Here is a 26,123-nt window from a genome sequence, read left to right as displayed (position 1 = left end):
AAGCCAATTTATATTTATGAGTCCAATCTTAATAAAAACATTTATGAGTCCAAACTTGATGAATTTGTTCACTGAGTTTTTTCTTTTGTTTTTGTTGACGTGGTGAATGTTGTCAGTGTTCTTGTTATTTTAAGTAACCAATACATCATCCCATGGTGTTTGCATGGTCGAACCACTGATGTTGACTGACATGGACTTTTTTCTGTGCTTGTGGTATCGATTTAGTATGTCATCTGCCTTGAAAGCTGGTGTGCTTGCTTGTTCTGGAGCAGATGTGAGTTTGTGCGATTCGTTGTCATCCCATGGCATGTTTGTAGTCTTGTCATTGTTTTGCAGTGTGCTGTGGCATTGTCCTTCATGTGCCGAGTTGTACCATTTTGTACAAGTCGTTGTTTCATTGCTGTTGTTTCTGTCGTTCCTGTCTTTGTTGTTTTCGTTGCCATTCTTGTTGCTGTTTTTGTCGTTTCTGTCTTTGTTGTTGTCGCTATCTTTGTTATGCTTCTTGTTGGTTTTGTTGTTCTTCTTGTAGTTTTTTTCGTTGTGCTTGTAGTTTTTGTTGGTGCTGTTGTTCTTGTTTCTGCAGGGCTTCTTGCGATATTTGTTGTTCTTATCGCGCTTCATGTTGCTTTTGTTCTTGCTGTTGTTGTTCTCGTTTCTGCTGTGCTTCTTGTGGCTTTTGTTTTTCTTGTTATGCTCAATGAGTGTCCCGTGTGGATAATTTGAGTCATTGTCACAGTTGTTGGTGCGAGTGTCCTTTGTGGAATCTGTTGCATTGAACGTTTTGTCTTGAGAATGGTGAGACTGATCTGATGTTGCATTGATGCTGTTGACATTAGTCATTTGTGGTGGATTTGATTCCTCATCTTTGCTTTCTTGGTGCTCCTCTTCTGGAGTCAAATTCTTCGCGATTTCATTTGACGCGGTCTCTCTGGACTCTTGGTGCTCCTCTTCCGGAGTCAAAATCTTCATGATTACAATTGACGTGGTCTCTCTGGACTCTTGCCACTCCTCTTCTGGAGTCAAAATCTTCATGGTTTCTGTTGATGTGGTTTCACTGGACTCTTGGTGCTCCTCTTCTGGAGTCAAAATCTGCATGGTTTCTATTGGCGTGGTCTCACTGGACTCTTGGTGCTCCTCTTCTGGAGTCAAAATCTGGATGGTTTCTATTGGCGTGGTCTCTCTGGACTCTTGGGTGGCCCTACTCTGTGCTTCTGTACAGACAAGCTGAGAACTGTCAGTCTCACTGTGATCCTGTACCTCCTGTATGTCGAGTGTGATCACCTTGTCACTGTTTTTGCATGCAGTGGGTAGATTTACATTGTCTTCTTCTTGATTATTTGAGCTTGGTAGACTTTCATAGTCTGCTTGCAGTTGCTCAGATATGGCGGGTTGACCTTCATCGTCTTGTTCATGCATGGTGTTCGCCAGGGAGTGTTTGCTTGCTTCCCTTTTGGAGTCTTTCATCACTCTCACTGTGGAGTCTGCTGTCATCGCTCTCCCTGTGGAGTCTTTCTGTTCTCTCTGTGTGGCGTCGTCTTCGTCTTGGGTATTGCTGTCATCCAATGTATCGACGATCTGCCATGGCACCATGGTGTTGGATTCATCTACCACGAGTAGATTCGTGTTGAGCTTTGCGACCGTGTCGCTGATGCTGTGATCAGCATATCCAAATAACTCAGCCATGTCTGAGTAGTAATCTTCGAAAACCAAATCAACTTTTTTTGCTTCGGATTTGGTATCGTCTTCATCATTTTTTGCATATCTGAATAACTCACAAATCATCGTTTTTTGTTTCGGATTTCGTTTTGTTCTCTTCACTTTGGGTGGTGCAGACTGCTTTTTCCAGGGTGTTGTGAGAGTTATTTTCAACTGCTGGTTTAAGTTCAAGTGTTTTTCTGTGTTCTGAGGCAAGAAAATTTGATTTACAGCTTTAAAGATCTTGTTTTCAATTTTCGGGCATTTCCCTTTTAAGTAGGCGTGGTCCGGATGCACAGACGTCATGACGCTTGTGATGTCATGCGTAGGAATCAATTGCGCATGCGCAAATCGGCCATCCTTTACTGTGCGGTTTTGTGTCCACTGCACATGCGCGACTTGCGCATGCGCATAACGATCCACGACCAAAACGTTTTGAGACTGCACATGCGCGGCCTGCGCATGCGCATAACGACCAGCAACAAGAACTTATTTAAACTGGGCATGCGCAGAACGATAAACAGGTGATTGTAACTGCGCATGCGCGGCTTCTGTCTCTTGCGCATGGGCAGATGCAGATTTTAGTTCTTTGTCTGCCAGAGACTGTAAAATGTGCTCCAACGCCATTTTATCGCGATTTCAGCATTTTTTTCTTTCTGAAAGTTGTAAGTTACCTTTTCCTTTCGATCTGTACTGGATTTCAGCGCTTTGGCTTTGTGAAAAATTCAAGGTTTTTCTTCTTTTTGATCTGTACTTTTCACTCGCGATTTCTTGTTTTGATAGTGATTGTTTGAGTTTTGCATCACTCAGTACCTGTGCAGTTTGGCCTCTGAGCATTCCGTGCTGTTCAAATTCCTTACAGTACTCTTCAAATTTGTTTAGTATTGTTTGTAAGTTGTTGCTGTCTTCATCTTTTGAGTATTTAAATCCATTATATACTTTCCTAGCTTCATGTCCTGCGATGAGCATTGCTATTTTAATTTCGTCTGAGGCTGCTGCTACATCATTAGCTATGATATAAATATCGAACATTTGTTTAAATATTTTCCAGACATTTCTTACATTGCCGGTCGTGTCCAGCTGAGGTGGGGTTCCATGCCACATCCTCGTATAAGCGATGTCTTCCCAAGTCCAATGTCCAGTAGGAGTGTTTCTTGCTATTTTGGTCTTTCTGTTTCTGCAGCTGAGTTGTCCTGTAGTAAGCGTCTGAAGCCACTCCTGGTAACCATGTGTTGTTCCTCGTGTCTTAATAAAGCTCGTAGTCTCAAAGGTGGAGAAGATGCTTTATTGTGAATTTGTTCTGTCTTCAGAGCTTAACTTACGGCTACCTCAAATGCTGCCTGCCTGTGTCTGCCAGTCCTGCTGCCAAGTCCCCCTTCTGTGAAGTGTGTCCTCACTTCCTGTCCCTGTGTATTTATATAGCTCTCCCGTGCTCCCTCTAGTGCTTGCTCAGTTGTATTGCATCTACTCCCATCTACAATCACCACAGGGTTAAAAGGTGCCATGGGGAAGTGGATTCACTCTGTACCTGACCAGAGTATATCTGGCTTGAAAACTTTTGTTGCTGATGTTGGAAACTGAAAAATCATTCCAATCGGTAGAGGCACCCTTCAGCGGGTTTGCCGATAAAAATAATATTGGTATTTATTTGTTTACCTGCTTTGGTTCTACCACTGCCACCATCCCAGTTATATCTTGTCCCATGCATATTCCTTGTTGGTTATCACTGGTGAATTTTACACCTTTACAGCTCTGTTTAGTTCAATTTCAGATCGATGAAGAAACCGTCATTGAGTTCTATAACACCAACCATTGATGCAGAATAGTGATGTTTAGCTGTAAGTAAACTTCAAACTAACCCCCAGCCTGTGCCCACAGTATGCTTCACTACTAGATTGCTGCATAAAGGACCTTTGGAGGGCTCATTCAGCCCATTACAACTGTCGTGGAAGTTTATAAAAATGCATTTGAAAACATATACATTTCCTAATTTGCAATCACTCCTTTCAACTCAAAAAACAACTTTTCTAGTCAACATGACACTCATTCATTCAGAAAGTGTTAATGGCACAAATGCCAGGGGCAGATCCAGATTGCAATAAGTACGTAAACTAAGAAATGAGCATTGTCTCTAAATTCTGATTTCAAATTGAGGCATATTTGGAAAACACGTGCCATTTTAAAGCAGCACCATCCTTGTGTAAAATAAATTAGCAGCACTTTTGTTGCAGGGAAGGGATAAGAGCCAAACAATTCAAACAGTCCAAAGATGTGCGGGTTAGGTGGATTAGCCATGCTAAATTGCCCGTAGTGTCCGAAATAAGTAAGGTTAAAGGGGGGGGGTTGTTGGGTTACGGGTATAGAGTGGATACGTGGGTTTGAGTAGGGTGATCATTGCTCGGCACAACATCGAGGGCCGAAGGGCCTGTTCTGTGCTGTACTGTTCTATGTTCTATGATTGTATATCAAATCAATAAATCAAATCAAACCATTTGAACGTGCTGATGTATCAAACTGTGCTTTACATCATTGCATTGGGCATTTGTAAAGAAAATGCTGGGGCTCTAGATCCCTGATGCACATGACATCTCTTCCTGCAATGAGTGGTAAAGTTGAAGAATTAGCAAAACGGGTGTGATTTGCTTGATAGGGAAACGTAATTTTTAAAGCTAATGCAAACCCAGGCCTAAAAACTCAAAAGATAGGGCACAATCTTCCAGCAACTCTGCGGCAAAAAAGCAGCTCGCCACGGCGCAGCATGGCCGGTGAAAGCTGGGGGACCCCGCTCCCGGGATCTACCCAGTTCACATTGCCTCATGAGATATTGCAAGTGGAATCCTGTCCACAATGGGTGAGATCAGTTTTTGGCAAATCTGCATATTAGAGCAAGCCAGTAAGTCTTACTCTAATGTGCAGATTCCTGAGGTACCTGAGGCTTTGGGATTCAATCCCTTTGCCTTGGAGACCTTGGGTGAGTGCAGTTTGGTGCTGGTCCCCACAAATTGGGACCAGATAGAACGGTCCTATTGGGGGTCTCCAAGGGGACTGAAGACCCCAACTGCATGTCCTTTGGGCAGGCTGGTGCCACCTGGGCAAGCTGGCAGTGCCAGCATGGAACCCTGGCAGTGCTGCTTGGGTGCCAGCCTAACACTGCAAAGGTGGCACTGGCAGGGGTGGTGCCAGGTTGGCATTTTTTGCACAAGATTAGGCTGGGGACCAGGGGACCCTCCAATGTTGTGTTCAGGCTGGGGCAGGTCAGGGATATTATTGTGAGCCTCAGAGATGGGACGCCATTTAAAAATGACATCCTGATCTCTCGCTACAACGGGGAGTTCCGGCGAATCGACCCCCCATTGTAAAAAACAGGGCTACGTGAGGCCTCGTCCTTATTCAAAGCAAGTCATGTTGAATAGCCATGTGTTTCTCGACACTGCTAAACGCACTCGTTTGGGGACTTTGTTCCATTTTGGGAAGATTGTCCCCAAAATGACTAAACATTAGATGTGATTCTGCAATTGGACAAATATTGTTAAACAATCCTGATTGTGCCAGGAATGACACTGACAACCACTTTAAGATAATTATCCAGACTTGATGTGTGGCTCACCCAGACATGCTAGAAGCTACATATATTGATACACAGGGCCCTGTCCTTTGCACCCAGGAAGAACATGTACATAGATAACGCTTTTTTCAACTAAACAAAATCGGTGATTGTCATTCTCTGGTTCATCCCGCAGGGAATTAGTCAGCCTGCCTGGTTTGAATTTAAATAAAGGTTAGCAGTTAACTGTCGGCCATCAGTAACTGGTGCACTCCATGGCAACATCTTTACCAATCAAAGTCCACTTGCCAGTCAATCAACATTCTCTTCTCATGCAACTAAATTGGATTCCTTTACATTTGGTATTCTTGGGAACTGTCCTGATGAGTACCAGACGAAAAGCTTTAACAATATGTGTTTTTTTCAGAAATACTGAAGCTAATATTATAGAATGGTCGGGAGTTTTCAGCCTCCCTGCGGCATGTTTTCGGGCAGCGGAGGCAGCTCGCCATTGGTCACCATCAAGATCTTTCACTTCCGACGGTATCTCCGGCATTTTGTGTGTGGCTCACCCGTCCCGCTGCCGGGGGATCGCCTTCGGGAGGACCGGAAGATCCCACCGGCGGGAAGGGCTGAAAAATTCCACCCAATGTTTTCCATTGGCAATAGTGAGTTTTTCAGCTTTTTCTAACCCTGAGGGATCAGTAACATTTAGTGTTTTTTTATTAATATGATTCCTGGTGATGTAAGTGGAAAGCGAAACATTTCTGTCCTGATGTGGCGGCATATATCCAAACACTTGATTGTTTAGTGAGTGCTGTTCAGTATCTCCATCTTAAATTCTTGATTTGTCCTGAGACATAAATTCTATTTCAATTTAACCAAATGTTTATTCCTATTCAGTAGGATAGTTATTTCTAAATAATACACATCTATGTTCTTCAATGCATCTTCTTTTACACAATGTAGATTTGATCATGATTGTTATACTGCAATACCCTCTGTATATTCAGAAATGCTTCTGGAATAGTAGTTCAGGCAACATGCTGGAGCTTTGATGATCTGCTCCATTTACACTGCAAGGTGAAGTTTGGCCTTCGTGGGCAGATTCAATGGAAAACATTTGTTTACTCAGGCCACTGGACTTGCCTTGACTCCCTGTCTGGCCTGTGTGTTCTTCAATTATATCATTCCCTTCCTGAAGCTCTTCCTCTTACATCATTTATATCCCTGGTCCCCCCCTCCCCCTCCCGGTGGATGAAGTAAGTCAGTGATGGGAAACCAGTCTCCTGAAGCATCAGTAAATCCTACCTCTTCGAGTACCCGTTGGCTCTTCTGGAGGTAGAAACACGCAAAAAGGGCCAAAGATTTGTGTTTTAATTTAAGATGCTGAAGTTTGCAGATGATACAACTGAAGAAGTTATCAATGGACTGGTCAGGCGGGCAGAAATATGGCAGATGGAATTCAATCCGGTGAAGTGTGAGGTAATGCTCTCAGGGAGGGTGAATAAGGCAAAGGAATACAATAAATTTTAAGGTACTACAAAATGTAGCAGAATACATTCCTTTATTCGCCAAGGCCTGGAATTTAAAAGCAGGATGGCTATGCTAGAATGCACTAGAGAGGAGATAGAGGAGAATTACAAAGATGTTCCCAGGAATGAGAAATTTCATTTAGGAGGTAAAATTAGACAGACTGGGGTTGTTTTCCATGAAGTAGTTGCTGAGGGGAGATTTAATTAAATGGATAAAATAATGAGAGCTCTTGAATAGGAAGGACCTGTTTTCATCAGCAGAGAGGTCAATAACCAGAGTATGGAGGAAAAATGTTTTCACCCAAATGGTGGGGGAGGTCTGGAACTCACTGCCTAAGAGAGTGGTAGGGTTGAAACACTGATTACAGTTAAAATATACTTGGAGAAGCACTTGAGCTGCCATAGCCAACAGAGCTATGGGCCCAAGAACTGAAAGGTGGATTAAGCTGGATAGCTCAGACACGATGGATCCAAGACCTCGTTTCCGCCATAACTCTTCCATATCTCTAGGGGGCGGAATCTAATACTACCCACCAATATCAGTTCGGAGGTGGGGGCATTGAGCAGGAGGGTGCGGGATGCGGATCCTGCTGCCTTCCTGACTCCCCACCCCACCACCCTGACTCAGTTCAGTGTGAGAATGGTGGGCTGAGGAGTCTGCCTTCTCGCCTGGAGGCCAATTGAGTCCCCATTAAGTAGCCACTTAAAGGCCCCATCCTGCCACTGCTCATATTTAGGTGGGGGAAATCACCATCCAGAGAGGCTGCCCAAAAAAATCTATTTGCCTTGCCTGTGGCCCAATGCGAAGGAGTTTCTCCACAGGCAGTCTGTGCCTGAGTGACCAACATCAGAAAGAGAGTTGGTACCCACTGAAATCCTCCACCCTACCCTTGCTTGCGACATTCTGTCAGTTCCATCCACCCGTACTTATCTCCATCGCTGCATCCTTCTCCAGGCCCGTGTGGCCACTGCTTCCGTTGGGTAGAATCTCGGCCAGCTCAGGGCTTAATTGAGTGGGAGGCCCAACGCTATCCAGGTAAATGCCCTATAACCTGGTAACTATGCCAGACCTCCTGAAGGGAAGTGACCAGGAGCTCCCTCCCTCCTGTTCTCCAACCGGTGGCTGAGACCTCCGTGACACTCATTAATTTCCCCCTACCCCTGATATTTTGAAGCAATTTATTGTGCGTGGTTCAAAACATGTTAGCAAAAGGCACTTCGGGAGAGTTCATCTACCTGGAATGAATTCCCCACTTGCGATTCAGAGTAAATGCTAGTCAATAAATAGAATGCTTTTCCAGGGCATCAGTTTATGAAAGGTCATCGATATGTTTTGAGAAACTATTTTCACATAGCTGGTTCACTGATGTTGTTCACATTGGTTGAAATATGAAGTATATGAAAAGAGACAGAAGAAGCCAATTAACAAATGCCTGGTCATTTAAGAGGTAGTTTGAGAGTTGACAGCTGCCTGAGCATTTTAATGGCAAACTGTCAGGTTGCAATATAGGTACAAATTAAACAAAACATTCTCTCTCTTAATTTATATTCAGTGCCATCATGAATCTCTGATTATTGGTGCAGTACCCCCTGGTGTATGTACAAATTAGAAACACCAAAGCATTCATATTCCATAACATTTTTATTTTGATAAAGATGAACCATTAGATTGAACCAACGTCACTGTACAAAGTTTTCAGGCTTTGCATGTTCTGTGAAATTCATTAGTAACTCTGACAATGCTTTATCTGAATTCCAAAAGCGGTCAGCTTTCTAACCAAATCTCGACAAACTGTTGCGATGGTCACCAACACATCTGGTTCAAAGCAGTTTATTTTGAGTTGGATATTAGATTTAAGTATAACACTTTGAAATAAGACAACAGTCTGTTTGAATTGAATGTAGTTAGCTATATGTGTGATAAAAACTGATTAGGTTTTCCATAATCAGATTAAATTTGACTAAATATGAGAAGGTTCTGTAAAACATTCTGCTATTTCCATGCAATAGGTCTAATCTGATCATTTCATTCAGCCAGTATAGAGTTCAAAGGTTAATATTGCACCCTCTAGCCACCTAATAGCAAGGTTCCCCATTTTTGTCACAGGCTACTTTAGAACTACAGTCTGGTTCATTTAAGATAAACCATTCTTTACAAATCATAAAATTATAGAACAGTCAAGCCACTAAAGTCATTATCGCAGAAATTAGCTAAAGTGAATTGAGAAAGAGTTAAGAATGAAGCCTGCACAACATATTTCAACTATTCAAGCCTTCTCAAAAAGTTCAAGATACTTTAATTACATTCAAGCAAAAAACATGTTAAACATACAAGACAACACCACTGCCATTTTAAGATATTACCATTTGCTTTGTACAAGGACCAATATTTTGAAATTCATGGCATTTCTGACTGTTACCAAGGCTAACAAAAGATGGTGAACTTCTCCACTTAGTGAACCAGCACAACCGTTAACTCACTTGCACTAGTTCTAAATGACATTGCACGCCTGGTTAGTTCAGTAAAGGGAAAATCATTAGTTAAATGAATTTAAGAGAAGTGAGCAGCACTATAACTTCATCTTGACAATTATTTCCATTATACACAGAAGCATAGAAAGAGATGACATCCAGGAGGCAATTCAGATCTACTGGGATTCAATTTTATCTTCCCCATTTGGGCGGATTGCTTATCTGTTATAGAAGGCACCCAATTATTGCACCCATTGATTGCAAGTGAAACGAAATAGTTGGGGTTCTATAAACAGCAGGGGAGCCACTCTGCCGCATTGCTGCCCAACTGTTAAGGTGGAAACTATCCTCAGTACCCATTACAATTTAATTTAGTAACCACCAACAACGCTTAACAACTTGTCACAGTCATACTTAAGATCAAACCTAAAAATGCACATTTAATGCGAGGGAAAATTATACTTTTTGGTTCACTAAATCGTATCTCCCTTGTTAGTTGTTAAAAACTTTGAAAGGTTACCCTGTCAACAGCACATATGTACGAAATACTGGTCTGCACCACAGCAGCTTGGATTACTGTTGTCATGTGGCTGTAGAAAGTTATTAAAATACTTTAGAACCTCAATATTTTTGCAATCAATGTGCACATTACATTGTTTTAGACTGTCAGACTCCTGTGGTAATACAAAGTGAATTACACATTACCTTCAATATCACTATCATGCTTGCAAATGAAACACAAATACAACTTTACGTAGTCACAACGAGGAAACGACAGTTTCAATGCTTGTTACACACTTCCCAATTAAATCAAATATTAATATAAATTAAGGGTTATTTTTTTTATAATACAAAAACTGTACCTCTTGGAATTATTTGGCAGATCAAAAAGTTTCCAAATGCATCATTTATCAGCTAAAGGCAGTGACTTCATGACCATCTTTTTTGCAGCAAAAATCTGTACTGCACAAAGCTGCTTGTGAGAATATATCTGAGCCTCAGATGACAAAACCTGCAGCAATATTAGGGCTCTGAGATTATCACTTTAATCAAGATGTTTCTGGGCTGAAATTCAGCCCAGAGTTGTTATGTTTGAACGGCCACCAGGGGGTGCACTGATACGCTGAGTAGGACGATGAGGAATGTGATCATCGGCCTGGGTTCCTAGAATGGAAGAAAAAGCAAATTCAGACCGCATCTTGTCAGCGTGATGGTTTTAAGAGCATTATTTCAAAACATTTATTTGAAGCCTAATCTCTTTTCAGATTAAATTTCAAAACAGAACACTTGAGATACATTTGTACCAATTAAATTTCTAATGAGATATTTTCTCATGCATGCAATTGCGATAATGCTCAATCTTTTCACTGATGCACTCTTCTGGCTACATTATTTTCTCATCCCAGCTGGGGTAAGTTTTCCCATCTCGCCCACTGGGGAAATTGCCACGAGCGAAATGGACAATTTAATGGACCATTGAAAGTTCTGTTGGCCTCTCTTGGTCTTCTTTGAATCGTGCCATAAGATCTTTGATAATTAGGAACGGGAAGCTGGACCTTATTTATTTTTCCCCATGAAAGATACCAGTTCAAGCGATACAGTAATTCCTCAAAACTGATCTACTGGGTCTACATTATCTGCTCATGTCTTGATCAGCATTCTGACCATTCAAGCCCGTACACAAAAGATTTCCACGGCAGCCCATTATCTGACTCTTGCATGGCTGCTTGCGACCTGGCTTCCCATTGCCATGTACCTGAACAGAGAGAGGTACAGGGGAATCAGCAACAGGGGAAGAGGGACAAGGGGAAAGGGGTGAGGGACAGGGGAGAGAAATAGGAGAAAGGGACAGGGGAGGGGGAGAGGAGCAGGGGAGGGACAGGAGAGAGAGACGGGAGGGGGCCAGGAGAGTGAGATAAGGGACAGGGACACGGGTGAGAAATAGGAGGGACAGAGAGAGGGCAGGAGAGTGGGACAGGGAAGTGGGAGAGGAGAGCGGGATTGGGACAGAAGAGAGAAATATGAGAGGGGGATATGGGAGGGAGACGGGAGAGGGTCAGGGAAGAGAGACAAGGGTGAGGAAGAGGAATAGAGACAGAAAAGAGAAGTAGGAGAGAAAGAAATAAGAGGGGCAATGGAGAGGGACAGGAGAGAGGGAGAGGAAGACAGGGGAGGGGGAGAAGAAAGAAAAAGGAGAGAGACGGGGAGAGGGACAGGGTAGAGGGACATAGGAGAGGGACAGGAGAGAGAGAAACATGAAAATGAGGCAGGGGAGAGGGATGGGGCGAGGAAGAGGTAGGGGACAGGGGAGAGAAATAGAAGGGATAGGAAATTGGGACAGGGGAGAGGGTCTCCTTGTTTGATCCTCAGAACCCATTGGCACCTACCAGCACAACCCCTTCATGTCTGGTTGCTGTGACCACACATGCCACCTGCTATAGATACCCCGACCCATCAAGCATGCAGCTCACAATGCCCTCTCTTTTCCCCGCAGGAGAAGATAGCCCATAATAAGCGGGAAATGGCCAAGTCGGCGAATGGAATACCAGAGATTCAAGTCCTCACCCCCCTATGAGGAACAGGCTTGGAAATTGCGGGGTTAACCAAGAAGAGAACAGTCACTGACAGCGAGGTTGGTCTGCACCACAGAGGATCCACTACCCCTTCACCCTGCCTCAAGTGAGTTGTTCAGGTCAAACAAACCATAATGATCCTTCCCTCTCACCGACCACAGATTCATTGTGTTGCAACATCTCCATCTGATGGAGCTGGGCCATTTTGAATCATACCCCACATCCCCAGCAACCTTCACCCGCCACCCAAGTGAGGGCATCAGCACCCTGAGGTATTAGTACAGTTATGCCAGTGACACGTGTATGTACCCCCCCCCTCCCCCTCTTCAGAGGATGTCCACCAAAGGCATGAAAAGCCAATGGGAGTGGAAAAGCAGACCACGAAAGATCAACGGGTGGGTCCCTATCTGTAGCTAGGAGGAATGGAAATGTCAAATGTCACAATTTAAATATGTTACACCTGACACATGTGAAGCCTCTGTCATGCCAATCTTCACAGCGGGTCTACCTGCACCCCTAACCCCCCCCCCCCCCCCCCCCCCTCTCCTGGGCATAGTGAATCAAATGCCCACGATGCAAACCCTGTTCAGAAGATGGGTGTGAGCAGAAAGACAAGAGTCAGACATTGGTATAAATTGAGGAGCACCAGAGTTAGCCTCAGAGGGAGTCATCATCACTCTACTGCCTTCTATATATTGACTCACTGACAGTGCCAATACAAACCTATCACCCTGGGGTGGTGCTACACAGACCCTTGGAGGGTGGAACAGGGTAGTTGGGAGTGGGAGCGGGGCTGTGAGAGGTTCAGGAATGGGGGGGGGGCGATGTGGAGGAAGGAGAGAAATGGGTCAGAAGGAAGAGAATGGTGTTGAGGGGGTATGGGAGAGGGGAGGAGGGTTTGGGAAGGGGGAGATGATGGACAAGCCTTGTCCTGTGAGAATCGGATGAGGGCCTCCCTTGTCCTCCGGGCATGCCTCTCCAGGTTATCCTCCTCTTCCTCACACAAGGCTACATGCTACTCATCCTCCAGTATTTCACCCTGCTGCTGTGCCAGGTTGTGGAGAGAACAGCAGACCACCATAAAGTGGGAGACACTCTGGGGGATGTACTGCAATGCGCCACCAGAGCAGTCCAGGCATCAGAACAGCATGATGCACCACTCAATGACAGCACGTGTAGCAGCATAGGGCTTGTTATATCGGGTCTCCACCTTGGTCTCCAGCTTCTGCACTGGCATAATTATCCAGGGCCTCAGCAGGCATTCTTTATCCCCCAAGAGCCAACCCATCGATCCTCCCCTCTCCCGTACCCCCTCAATCCCATTCTCCTTTGGTGGTCCTTGAAGACACCCGGGATCAATGAATATCCCAGGATGTTGATGTCATGCACGCTATCTGGGAAACATGCATATAGGTGCATGATTGGGAGGTGGTGGCACACATGAGTTGAACATTCAGGAAGTGGAACACCCTCCTATTATTAATGAAGGGCACTTTCGTTTGGGCCATTTGAATCAATGTCGCGGACCAGGTCCTACACCATTTTCGTGCTTCAAACTGGATTTCTTTCTGTATTCACACATCTCTCTGATCCCTGTATTCCAGAACTGACCTTCTTTCTGGCTACAGAAAAGGAAAGAAACAGCAACAGCAGCCTCCAGGCATTTGCAGCCACCAGCACGAGTAAGCAGCAAACACGACTTGTAGCTGTGAAATGCTCTCACAACTGACAAGGCCAATTATTCAATAGCAATACCCTTCATATGTGAAGCTGGAGATTTCTCACAGTCAAAGATAGTTAAAGTGACCTTCACCATAGAACCAAGAGCAGGGCTTGACCTTCACCATAGAACCAAGAGCAGGGCTCTATCCTGGAAGTGTTTGGTTGGACAGACAGCAGCAGCTGTAGTTGCCCTTGTTATGAGTATCCACAATATTGAAAGATGGCTTGAAGCCCTCACAGACCGAAGCCGCTCACTTCCCCCAATACTCCCAGAGGTGCCTCCGAACCTTGAGTTGCAGGCTGGAAAATTGAAATGGTTACTCACCTTCTCAGTTCCCTTCAGAAGCCACTGTGCCAGTTTCACGTTTTTAAAAAGGAGGACTAAATGATGCCCGCATGATTTCTCGCTGGATAGCCAATTAATTCCTGGGAGGCCGTTGCATTCGACTTCAATCTCACTAATGAGATGGAAGTTAATACAAATGAGGGTTCATGATATGCTCGCCATATGTGGGCGTGATCCGTAACTCGGCATCAGGAGCGGGCCAGTTAGATAGCAAACTGATTCGCACCCGGTGGGAATCTCGATAGTGTTGATTCCCGCAATTTAACCTGCGCGCCCAGATCCACATCAAGCAGAACGTGGTGGTTAAATCACGCCCCTAACGACTGCATTCAAGAAAGATCAAACATATTCTATGTTCTATAGGACCAAAGTTGAACCTTCAATGTTCTATTAATAATTTATAGCAAACACATTTTTACCAGCCAGAGTGAATCCGGATTGGTGAAGATTTCGTGGTGGTTGAATTGGTTGTTTAGCTGGAGACATCCGAGCTGATGGAATAGGTGTCATAGCTCTGGTAACCACAGTGACATCCTGGACAGGACCATCATAAATCCCCCTTGGAACGCCTCGGATTTCAGCCAACTGCAAAAAAATGCAAGTAACCTTTGATAACTCTTCTACCAATCTATAAATGATGTGCCTTTTTACAAATGTAACTGAATATGAGAAGAGTTTGTAGGCAAAATCTAAGTGACATATTAATGCGAAGAACAATTCAGATTTCTCTCTGATGTACAAGTATGAACTTTGAGCAATTCAAGAAAATTTGGTCTTGCAATGGTTAAGTGCCATCCCACAATATGTGCTTAAAAATTTACTAAAAATTTCGAACTTTGAAAAGGGGTGTGTTCAAATCTGCGTGCAAGTATTATCAGATTTTAAGCTCTCCATTGTTATTCATGCAGAAATAATGAAAAAGATACCAGCTGCTCAAAGTATGCACAGAAGACAATTGGAATCCAGATTAATTTTCAGAAGCGGAATTTGCAAGATCAACAGGGACTCCAGTTACCATGCAAATGAATGTACAATTTGGAAATGTCAACCACTATTGGTGGTGGCCGAATCTTTTATGCCTTGACTGGAATTCTCTGGTTATTGGGATTCCCTGTTCCGGCTGGCAGTGCACCCCCGCCCAGTGGTCTCCCAGCGACGTGGGGTGGCTTTATAGGGAAATCCCGGGCGGGATTCTCTCAGCCCGCGCCGGTTCAGAGAATCGTCGGGCCAGCAGCGATTCGCCTGGCACCGGTCAGCCGATTCTCCGCCGGTAACCTGCTAATCAGCGGCAGGGGGCCGCTCTACGTGCCCCCCCCCTCCCCCGGTGATTCTCCACCTGGGATGGGCCGAATGGCTGCCAAGAAAGCCCGAGTCCTGGCAGCGCCGTTCACATCTGGTCTTACCCGGCGGGACCTCGGCGTCCATCCTGTCGGAGGGGGGGCCTCCGCCCTGGCCCAGGATCGGGGCCTACCGATCGACGGGCCAGTCTCTCCTGGTAGGCCTCTTTTACTCCGCGCCGACTCCTATAGCCCTATGGCATGTTGCGTCGGGGTCAGCGCGGAGAAGGAAGCTACCGCGCATGTGTGGGTTTGCGTCGGTCGCAGTGCGCATGCGCAGACCCGCGGTGCACATTTGACGCCGGTCTTGGCAGCTGGAGCAGCATGGGTCGCTCCAGTGCCGTGCAAGCCCCCTGTAGGGCAGAGGATTGCTACACAAAATGGTCCGATGACGCCGTTGTTAAACTCTCCGGTTTTTATGACGGCGTCAGCACTCTGCCGTCAGAAGTGAGAATCCTGCCCCCAATTGACAAGTGGTGAGAATAGAGAATCCCACCATCAGCAAACTGCACACCACCGAGGAACACGTGGCTGGGGTCTGGAAATTTCAGCCCCTTATCTCAAAAGTGGCAGCAGTTGTTAGCTCCTTAACTTTGCAGAAATGGTCTCTGGTTAGAAACTGGTTGCACCTAAACTGAGAAGGATGGTCTGGAATCTCCAAACGAAAACCGGGCACAGGATTATGATATACTCTATAAACACCGGAACGTAAAGCTAACATATCTGCAAATTTCTGGGAAAAGAACTACTCCTCTCATTTAAATTTAATCAGAGACTTGAAATAAGGTACAATGCCTGGGCCAAAATGAAAGAAAAATAGATGGTGGTTCCAAGCAGCAGGGAAACTATACACCGAGTACACACTCTTCACACAAAAGTCCATAAAATGCATTGAAAAACAGTGATATTGTTGAGTATTTTTGAACTTTTGACAGATATCAAAAGGGAATGATTTAACTCCTTATTAAAATACTTGATTGTTAATCCAGGTCTCTGGATTATTAGTCCGATAACATCATTAATGCATTACTATACCGTAAATTATCCACGGTGCAACTTGTACCCATCGTAGAGGTATCAATTCTAATTCTGTTTGCAATTAATTGCCTTGAAGTTGTAATACTGAGGCAGTAAAGTTAAACACTGTACCTTGCTTCTTGCTTTTATTCTTTTGTAAACATAGTCTGGGAATGTCTTCTTGGGGATGAAGCGTCCACAACCTTCTGTGGCATGAATCGTCCCATATTCAAGGACAATTTTACCTTGACTTACAACAACTGAAGGGGCACCACGACATTCCATCCCCTCAAATATGTTGTACTCAATTGCCTAGGAGACATAATGCAGATATTATATTGTTTTTCATCCCACACCATTTAGAGTGTACTTTCCATGACCCATTTTTCAACTAAATTATTTAATCTATATTGCAAGTATGCTGACTGACAAAGTGTAATTGTTAAAATGATGTTCCCATGTAGTCCAGTGCTGAAAAGCTGCTGGATGTTTTATTTTGAAAGACTGATCTGGAAATACTGGCCAGAATTCTCTGGTCATCGAGGGTCACTTTTCTGCTTCTGTTCACAGTTGCATCCTTTTGTACCTCTCTTGACTCTACCTCTTTCCTACTTCAATTCTTCCTTTCCCTAAACTCACCGGGCTGGATTCTCTGTCAGCGGGATCCTCCATTTCGCCGGCAGTGCACTCACGCTCGCAGATTTCCTGATGACATGGGGGTGCCCACAATGGGAAACCCCATTGACAGGCTGTTGGGAGGGAGAATTCCGCTGCTGGCGAGGGCGCGCCCCAATAGAAAACGGATGCGGCAGGACAGAGAATCCCGCCCACTATTCCTTACTTCATGATACGACTAAGAAACATTACAGTGCTAAAATTTTAGGAAGTAAGGGAAGCACAGGACAGGCAATAACTAGAGGGTGAAACATAATGGAAAGTAAGACTGAAGTGAATGGTATGAAATGAAGCAAGTAATGCAACATTTGATGAAGAGGAATATTTGAGATGAGGAGGTTGAATTCTGTAAATGAGGGTCAGAAATTATTTGAATTTCCCTCTGTTACACGGTCAGTGTTACAACTACACTTTTCTCATCTGTCCCTTCCTCGAATTCCACTACAGGTGAAGATTTTTTAAGGAGGAAAAATTATAAAGGAAAAAAAAGGCTGGGATTCCGAAGAATGAACAGAGAAGAAAATGAATGAGGAACAACAGTAGCAAACAGATGGCAAAGACACAAGTTTTGTCCTCTTCCACACTTTATTCTTGGACAAAAACAAAAAGAAAAAATCCTGCTGGTAGAAGCAAGGCAAAAGACATAAAAGGAGTAAAGTCAATTGTTTAAGTAATAATAGAAATGCAAATGTATGAAGGAATTATTGAGTTACCTTTTCACCAATTTGCATACTTATTTAATTGAGGTACCTTTCATAGAATTTACAGTGCAGAAGGAGGCCATTCGGCCCATCAAGTCTGCACCAGCTCTTGGAAAGAGCACCCTACCCCCTACCCAAGGTCAACACCTCCACCCTATCCCCATAACTCAGTAACCCCATCCAACACTAAGGGCAATTTTGGACACTAAAGGCAATTTATCATGGCCAATCCACCTAACTTGCACATCTTTGGACTGTGGGAGGAAACCAGAGCACCCGGAGGAAACCCACGCACACACGGGGAGGATGTGCACACTCCGCACAGACAGTGACCCAAGCCGGAATCGAACCTGGGACCCTGGAGGTGTGAAGTGATTGTGCTATCCACAATGCTACCATGCTGTCCTCTTAAGGTATTTGTAATTGTCGCTACACTTTCATAGGGAATAAGTGAATATAAATGTGATTGTTTCAAAGAGTGTTTCCTATGTCCAGGTTGGCGTATATGTCCTTTAAAGATTCAATATTCTGGACGAAGAGGGCATTTCAAATCTCACCTGTTTCTGTAGGGTGAATTCTACGGGACAAGATTGTAAAGAGGCTTGACAGGGTCAGAGAAAGTGGGGACAAAAATAAAGGGCCGATCATTAAGGGCTGACATGGGCAGAAATTTGTTCACTCAGGGGATTATGAATCTTTGGAATCCTCCAGTCCAACAGGTTTTGGGTATTCCATCACTGACTATATTCGAGGCTGAGACAGATACATTTTTGATCTCTGAGGGAATTATGAGATATGGAAAGTGGGCAGCAAAGTGTTGCTGAAGCCGAATAGCAGTCACTGTCACATTGAAAGGTGGAACAGGCTCAAGGAGGCACTCCTATTTTTTATGTTCTTCCATTAAATGTCTGTCAACCCTTGTGATTTTAGCACATTGTTGGAACAGTGTAAAAGAAGACTTCTAGTTAGCCAATGTCTGAAACAGAAAATAATTGTAACAGTCAGCAGATCAGGCAGCATCTGAACAAAAATTAAATAGAGCCGTTGGTGGGCACAGGGACATATGATGCATTACCCTGTACCTGATGGGAATGATGCGGGGAGCACAGAAAGTGAGTGCCACCTGCTCAATTTCATAACTGTTGCTTGCAGCCCAGTGTTGGAACACATTACTGACTGGCTACATACTCAGCAGGAGGCCTAGCTTTGTACGAAGCAAGCACCAATTAAAAATAGCCTGCACGTCTTAAAGCCAAACTACACCTGAAAGTCAACAGCCTTCCCATCACTTATGCTGCAGCCATTGGGTGGCACTGTGTAGAGTCACTAGGACCAGGCAAAGGCACAAGGAATAGTGGCCCTAATGGAACACAAAAGGCTGATTAGTTGAGAATTGGAATCTATTATACGGATATATAATATATATATATATATATCTTGTCTTCATTTCTTATACCTAGGCATTCGACCATAAGGGACAGAGTAAACAGAGGTCAGTGAAATGTGCACTTCCTCAGCCCACTCTCTCCTGCTCCAGTAAATGTGGCAGAGATTGCCGTGCCAGAGTGGGGTTCCTGAGCACCACCAGGTGACGTTTAACACAGTGTTGACCACCATGGCATAGGCCATCATCTAACAAAGCGGAAGAGTGTTGCCAGGAAATTAGACGTGTTGTTGGATAAAGTTGTGATAGAGTGGATTTTTGTGGTGTCTTTTATTTCAGGACTTTGGCTAAGAGAATGTTGCATTGGTCAAAGGTGGGAAATGTGAAACATTGGGATTTTTCACTGTTGAGATGCTCACAGGCAGCACATACAAAGTAATGGTATTACAGATGCCTTCCCCTTCCTCTTTGTTCCTAGGTGGTCACCAAACTCCTTGTGGTCTACGTTACCAATATTGGAGGATATAGCAGCCCACCACAGATCAGGAGACATGCTCCAGCAAGTACTGGAGGGCTGCCACTCCAAGCAATAACAGTCTCCTCCGTGATGTTCGTGGTTGTTGCATGGTATCACTGTAGAACTGTCTATCTGTGGTTGGGTGGCCCAGGGGAGTCCTCAGCCATGTGTATTATCTCCATGCAGTGAACCTCATGTTTGATGTGGTGGTTCAAAGAGGGCTAGAAAGATTGATTGGCACAGAGTGAAAGCATTCTGGCTGCTGTCAGGGCAGTGGAAATTCACCAACATGATAGTCTGGGTATGATTGCATATCAACTACATGAGTGGAACCCTTTGCGGTTTCAGTGCATCTCCCCATTGAGATGCAGGATGTATCAAAAATCTGATGAAATTCAGGTTATGCTAAATCGGATGACTGACAGATCCTGAAGAATCATATGTTGAAGTCAGTGGGGTTCCGTGCACCGTGGGGCATCCCACTCCTCCTGATTCTCTCTGCATGGAGAGAAGAAAATAAAGTTTCCTTTCCAGTGTACAGAGCCTCAGTGATCTCCCTGATACAGTGACAGACTGCAAACTGAGATGCGTTGGCCATGTTGCCTCCTCCAGTCTGGAAATATTTTCTGGCCTAGGAAATGAGGGTGGCCAGCCACAGATGGCCACCGACAGTGTCATCCTCATCCCGTATGAGGCTGCAGCTCCAGGTGGAGGAGAGGACACAGTTCAGCGACTTCCACCTTTGTGAAATGTAGCCACTGCAGACACTGCTTCTGTTTGGGGTGGAGGTAAGAGACATACTCCCTGAAGACCATATCTGCTTTAGGCCTTCTGCTGAGACCCCCCTCCTCTGAAGATAACTTCTCCTCTTTGCTGTCTTTGCTCTGTCTTCCAGTCATGATGCAGCCCAAGAGAAATTTCAATGAAATCCACTATGACTGGAAGTGATATTGTTTTAATTTGTTCAAAGGAGGCGAGTGTGGCTGGCGAGGCCTACTGTGGTGGTATGATTAGCATAACTGCCTGCCATTGGTGCAGAACACCGGCTTACCATTGGCCCTGGTCGGTCATGTGCCTCTTGACCGATTGTTTGAGACCAGTCATGTGACGACTCCCCGATTGGTCGAGAGGCTGAGTTAACCCCGCCTCCAGGGCGGGGTATAAATACCCAGTACTCCCGGCGGTCGTCCTTATACTGTAATCGACTGCAGGGCTAACGTCTAGCTGATTAAAGCCATACTTTTGTACAGCAACTCGTCTCGCGTTCAATTGATGGTACATCACCTACATTTACTACACATCCTAGTCGTCATCGTGAATGTGGTGGTGAATTGCAATTGCTCAATCGGGGACTCGAAGGTCTTTGAAAGCCATACCACACCTGTCTGGCTGAATTCTATCAATTCCTCTCACAGCACAGTACTTCCACTAACTCTGAAGCAGCAAAAGACTTCCAAAGCATGGTCATTGGCCGAGCTGTGCAAACAGTCAGTGGTTGCAGAGGCTGTGCGATTTTTCTCATCAGCTGACTCCGTAGCACTGAAACCAGTGGTGCTCGAGCGCTGAGGCCAATATATCTAGTCGATGACCTTTCACAGACAGGTGCATTTCCAGCATTTCAGATTTTGTTTCAGAGTTCCAGCAGCCGACATCATTTTGCTTTTATATTTGATACAAATACTGACAGCAGAGGTAGATGTGCTAATTTCCCTGGACATGACAAGAATTGTATTTTTGTTATATTTGGCAGGCCACCATCAACTCCATTCAACAAATTACTCCTCAAGCATTCCTTCTGCCGTATTGAAAGGGAACAAATCCCTGTTTCCAAATCCCGTGCTTGAAGGACGAGCAGATGCACTCAGAATATTAATGAGGAATTTGTCTTCTGTTCATGTATATTGCATTCACCGCCTTAAATTGTACCCCTGAGTTTCACAGCACAATATCTGCAAAATAAAGACACTGAATGGTACTACACTGAATGGTCTTGTCACTTAGCCCCACGAGGGAAGAGATTCACCGGGTGTGATTGGTCACACTGACCGGAGATGTACTGCCATTCTGCTGACTGTGAAACTGATTCTGGGCCTTCAAGGAACGTCCTGTTAACGAGTGAGAGGAAACCCCCAAGTCACAATCCCATTGTGTCAAGAAGCAACACTTCTATCAGGCTGCCTTTGATGTAGCTGGATTCGGAGAGCTTCCAGTTGTATTGAAACTTGTAATGGGGGTTTTAGATTAATACTCTCAGCTGTCAGATATTAACTTTCTGAAATAGACTACAGAGTCAGGTCGCTGATCTGATCCTGGAGTTGTATTACCACTTTTGTTATGAAGTAGAAACTACTCTGCATCAATACAAGCGCAGGAATAAACTGGACTTTGCAAATAATTCATCTGGCCGTCATTAACATGCAACCTGTTTGTAAATGCCCAAAATAAACATTAGTTTGATTTTTGTATCACTAATTTTTGTTACTGAATCTACCATAACAATGGCTACGGAGACCAGAAATTGGGTTTGCCAGTAGATTAAGTTCTAAATTCCAACAAGAAATTCCAAACCACGTGGACTTCTAATTACTGGGTAAATGTAGGCTTAACGAGAAAGCTATTTGCGTTACCAGATTGTGTGTCTTTGCTGAAATGATTTTGACAGCTTCTGGATCCCAGATTACCAAATCTGCATCAGAACCAACAGCAATTCGTCCCTTTCTGGGGTAGAGGTTGAAGATCTTTGCAGCATTGGTACTTGTAACTGCTACAAATTCATTCTCATTCATCTTTCCTGTAACCTAGAGTATAAAAATTAAATAAAGATTACAGGGGTTATGTTAAATGGATATGAATCTACACTTTATTGTTTTATTTTTCATCCTCCTGCTGAAATGATTTCAGATCACTGGTATGTAAAAGTTTGTCTCAATTTGTGAACATTTAAAAATTCCCTTTCCTTATAGTTTTGGATGAGGACAATTTTTTTCCAGCTAAATATTTGGAAGACTAAAACGTTGTCTTTGGTCTCTGCCTTTAAATCACTTCCTTAGCCATCATCTCCACCCTTCACCTTGGCAACTGTCGAAGGCTGAACGAGGCAGTTTGCAACCCTGGTGTTACATTTGATGCCAAGATTAACTCCTGAAAGTATATCACCCAGTATTTCTGTAACATTGCCTGGCTCCACCCCTTCCTCAGCTCATCTACTGCTGAAACCCACATCCATGCCCTTGTTACCTCCAGACTTGCATGTTCCAATGCTCCGCTGGCCAGCCTCCCATCTATTATTCATCATAAACACGAGTTCATCCAAAACCTTGCTGCCCATAGCCTAACCTGCACTAAGTCCCAATCACTCCTGTTAGCTGACCTACATTGACTCCTGGTTAAGCACACCTCAATTTTAATTATCACATCCTTGTTTTTAAATTCCTCCCTGGCCTCACCCCTCCCTATTTGTGCAATTTATCCCAGCTCTCTGCGATCTCTGCGCTCCTTCATCCTGAGCATCCTGGATTATAATCGCACCATCATTAGTGCCTTGTCTTCAGCTGCCTACAACCCAAGTTATAGAATTCTCTCCCGCCTCTCTAGCTTTCTCTTATCCTATACAATGCCCCTTAAAACATACTTCTTTGCCCAGGTGCTGCTCATGAGTTCTAATATTTCCTCATATGGTTCTGTAACAAATTATGTCCGATAATTGCTTCTGCCGCATGCTTTAGGAAATTTTACTGAATGAAAGGGGCTATATTAGTATAATTTAGTGATACTGTTGTTTGTGTGTTCAGGTTGTTCTGATGGTTATAAAAGCCTGGACAATTCTGATGTCCTGCTTCAATAGTGTACGTGTGGTGGAAATTCTGGGAATGGAAATTTTGCAAAGTAGGGATAGTTTACCAGTTTGAGTTAATCTGTCCTTGTAAAGCAGTGCAAAGTCCTTCAGAGGTCCAAATGTCTTTTATAAACTCTCTGAATCTCATGAAACAACTGCAACTGTAGAAGGTAATTAATCCCCTCTGGGATTCCACTGACTCTAATAATGTTTTGGGGATGTAAAAGGCCTCCAAGGGAATTTTGCCAGGTCGCACCTGCAATCAGCTTTGCTAAGGATTGAAGTAAGGAATTTCTCCAGGAAGTGAAAGAAATTTCCTGGACATAGAGGATGCAGATGAATGACTTGCCAATGGACATACCCCGTCTCCGCCCTCCACCACCATCCACTGCCTCCCACTTCGCTAAAATTTAAAGATCTGGCCAAATTCCTCTCCAGTCCCAGGAACTTCGAGTCATAGTGTCAGAGCTGTGCATTTCAGAATCCAATTACATTTTAGCATTCTGCTGTTCGGCCATAGTTAAGCTCTTATTTATTGCATTAACAATATTTTAAACTAAAAGGTTCAATGGCAGATATGTCTACTGCAGTTGGTTTTATACGATTAACATACCACAGCCTTATCCCAAATAATTGTCATCCTCTCTTCAATACCATTAACTCCTTCAGGGATCAGTCTGAAGTCATCTTTTCCAACAGCTTTCTGTGCAGTGGTGAAAGCACAGTGAGCACTGCCAGTAACCTGCAGATCGCCGCTGTATTCAAAAACAAATCAGACCAGGGTTACCATGTGTTAGGATGAATAGTGGCCGCCTCATTATCACTACTCCAGGGGGATTACTTCCTTGTGCGCTTCGTGTAATGAACTCCAATAACTTAAATATAAATAGGTTTACAATTTCACAAAGGAAATCCTTCTTCCCTTTCCCAACAAGTCACCGCCTTGAATGTATTTCCAATAAATAATTAAGTATAAGATTACATACTCTGATTTTCGTCCATAGTTTTGGTTATTACTAAGTTTTCAAATGGTCATTATATTTTTCTACAGTACGATCATCATTCCTAAAGTTCTAAACAGAAAAATAAAAATCAATTTGCGTATGGTGAGTCAAATTGCAATTCGTACCAGGAGAGGAGAGAATTTAGATAATCTGGGGTAGAAGTATCAATGCTGAGCGGAGGGGAGGTGACGAAGGCTGCAGCTTTGGCCCAGTTCTTACTCCAGTAGTGGGATCCATCAGTCCCAAGACTTGCTGTGACAGGTTCTCCATATACAACCGCACCTGTCAAACCACACAAACAACGGACTTAATTAAGTCATACTACCTTGATTTGAATTTTCTATTTAATATGTTAGTAGGATGCCCTGTACAGAACACAACGATTTAATTTAAACAGTTTGCAAAAATAAAGCCATTTCCCTAATGAGGCAGATATTCAAAAGCGTAGACAAATGTTCAGGTACAAGTGATGCCCTCAAATTAATTAATTTGGTGTTTCTTTGCCAATTCTAGTAAAACACTAGTTCAGACGGTCAAGTTTAGACGGTCACTGCAGTCACTAGGGAGGTAATATTTTGAGTTGATATTTGGGATTTTCCAGTCCTGTCCATCGCGGGCTGGAAATCCCCACCCAAAGACAACGGACCTGTCGCTGGTCTGTCAAATTTTCTGTCTCGCCACTACTACTCCTGAGGCAGACAGAACTGGAAAATCATGTCCGATGTTGCCAATGGAGAAATTTGCCTGCCAATAGCCAGAAAATCATGGGTAGTGTGTCCTCAATTTCCGCAGGTGTACTGGCTGCGAACATAGTTTCCTATAGCACAGTGAACTCCATAGATTGTCTCATGTATATTGCTTTCCTTATGGGAAGATTGTTTTATTTCTGTGAAATTACTTGAAATCTCCACTTTACTAAGTTACATGGAGTTTTTTTAATCTTAACATTTCATGTTCAAATGACAGAACGGCTAAAGATTATCAAAATGTGGAGTATTTTTAAAGGTGAAGCCAAATCTGAGGCGGTTCATGGAACACTGATCTATGCTAAAGACAGTAAGAAGTCTTACAACACAGGTTAAAGTCCAACATGTTTGTTTCGAATGCTAGCTTTCGGAGCACTGCTCCTTCCTCAGGTGAGGGAGGAGCAGTGCCCCGAAAGCTCGTGTTTGAAACAAACATGTTGGACTTTAATCTGGTGTTGTAAGACTTCTTACTGTGCTCACTCCAGTCCAATGCCGGCATCTCCATATCTATGCTAAAGAGTAGAGGCTGGTATCAATTGTGATTAAATAATTTCAGAATTGATTCTTAAAATCTCTAATTATAAACAATACACAGAATTTCAGAAAGCAGTAACCCTAACAATATTTTAATTGCTCCAAAATGACCTAGTTTTATCTGCAAAATAGAATTCCGGCAACAAATATGGAATTAAATGGAGTGGGACCTTGCAGCACAAGGGGTGCTGGGAGACTTTTCTGTGGGGCCAGGATCAGGGATCAGGAGTCAGGGTAATTTTCTTTTCTACTCTCTGGAAGCTTGACATTGTAAAAGGGATAACATCATCTGCCAAATTTCCTGCTGCTCCTGCTTTCTGAGCTCTGAATGAATTGGACACTGGCCAGCTCTTGGCATAACTCCACTCAAGCAGTGCAAGTTGGGCCTGCAGAAGTGTTGTAGGCCATGGATATAAAAGGCTCCAATAAAAGTTTCTGATTACATAGAGTCACTTCGAAGTCAGTCCCTTCGTTTTTATGGTCACA

General features: G+C 43.9%; 1 protein-coding gene across 2 annotated transcripts in view; it reads right to left on the bottom strand.

The window, feature by feature from the left end:
- Positions 1–8,397: 8,397 nt before the first annotated feature.
- dpysl4 (dihydropyrimidinase like 4) overlaps positions 8,398–26,123 on the bottom strand; it is a 40,932-nt gene continuing 23,206 nt past the window's right edge. For both annotated transcript variants that reach the window (XM_038821326.1, XM_038821327.1), the window contains exons 9-14: positions 24,483–24,639; positions 23,967–24,108; positions 22,146–22,316; positions 16,374–16,553; positions 14,307–14,472; positions 8,398–10,410 (exon numbers count right to left, since the gene is read on the bottom strand). In XM_038821326.1, coding sequence (XP_038677254.1) covers positions 10,319–10,410; positions 14,307–14,472; positions 16,374–16,553; positions 22,146–22,316; positions 23,967–24,108; positions 24,483–24,639 — 908 coding nt within the window. In that variant the 3' untranslated portion in view covers positions 8,398–10,318. The remainder of the gene's footprint in view (positions 10,411–14,306; positions 14,473–16,373; positions 16,554–22,145; positions 22,317–23,966; positions 24,109–24,482; positions 24,640–26,123) is intronic.

The sequence above is a fragment of the Scyliorhinus canicula genome, chromosome 16 (genome assembly GCF_902713615.1).
Source record: "Scyliorhinus canicula chromosome 16, sScyCan1.1, whole genome shotgun sequence".
Taxonomy (NCBI): Eukaryota; Metazoa; Chordata; class Chondrichthyes; order Carcharhiniformes; family Scyliorhinidae; genus Scyliorhinus; species Scyliorhinus canicula.
Note: the sequence above shows the minus strand (reverse complement) of the source record. Positions and strands in the feature narration are given on the sequence as shown.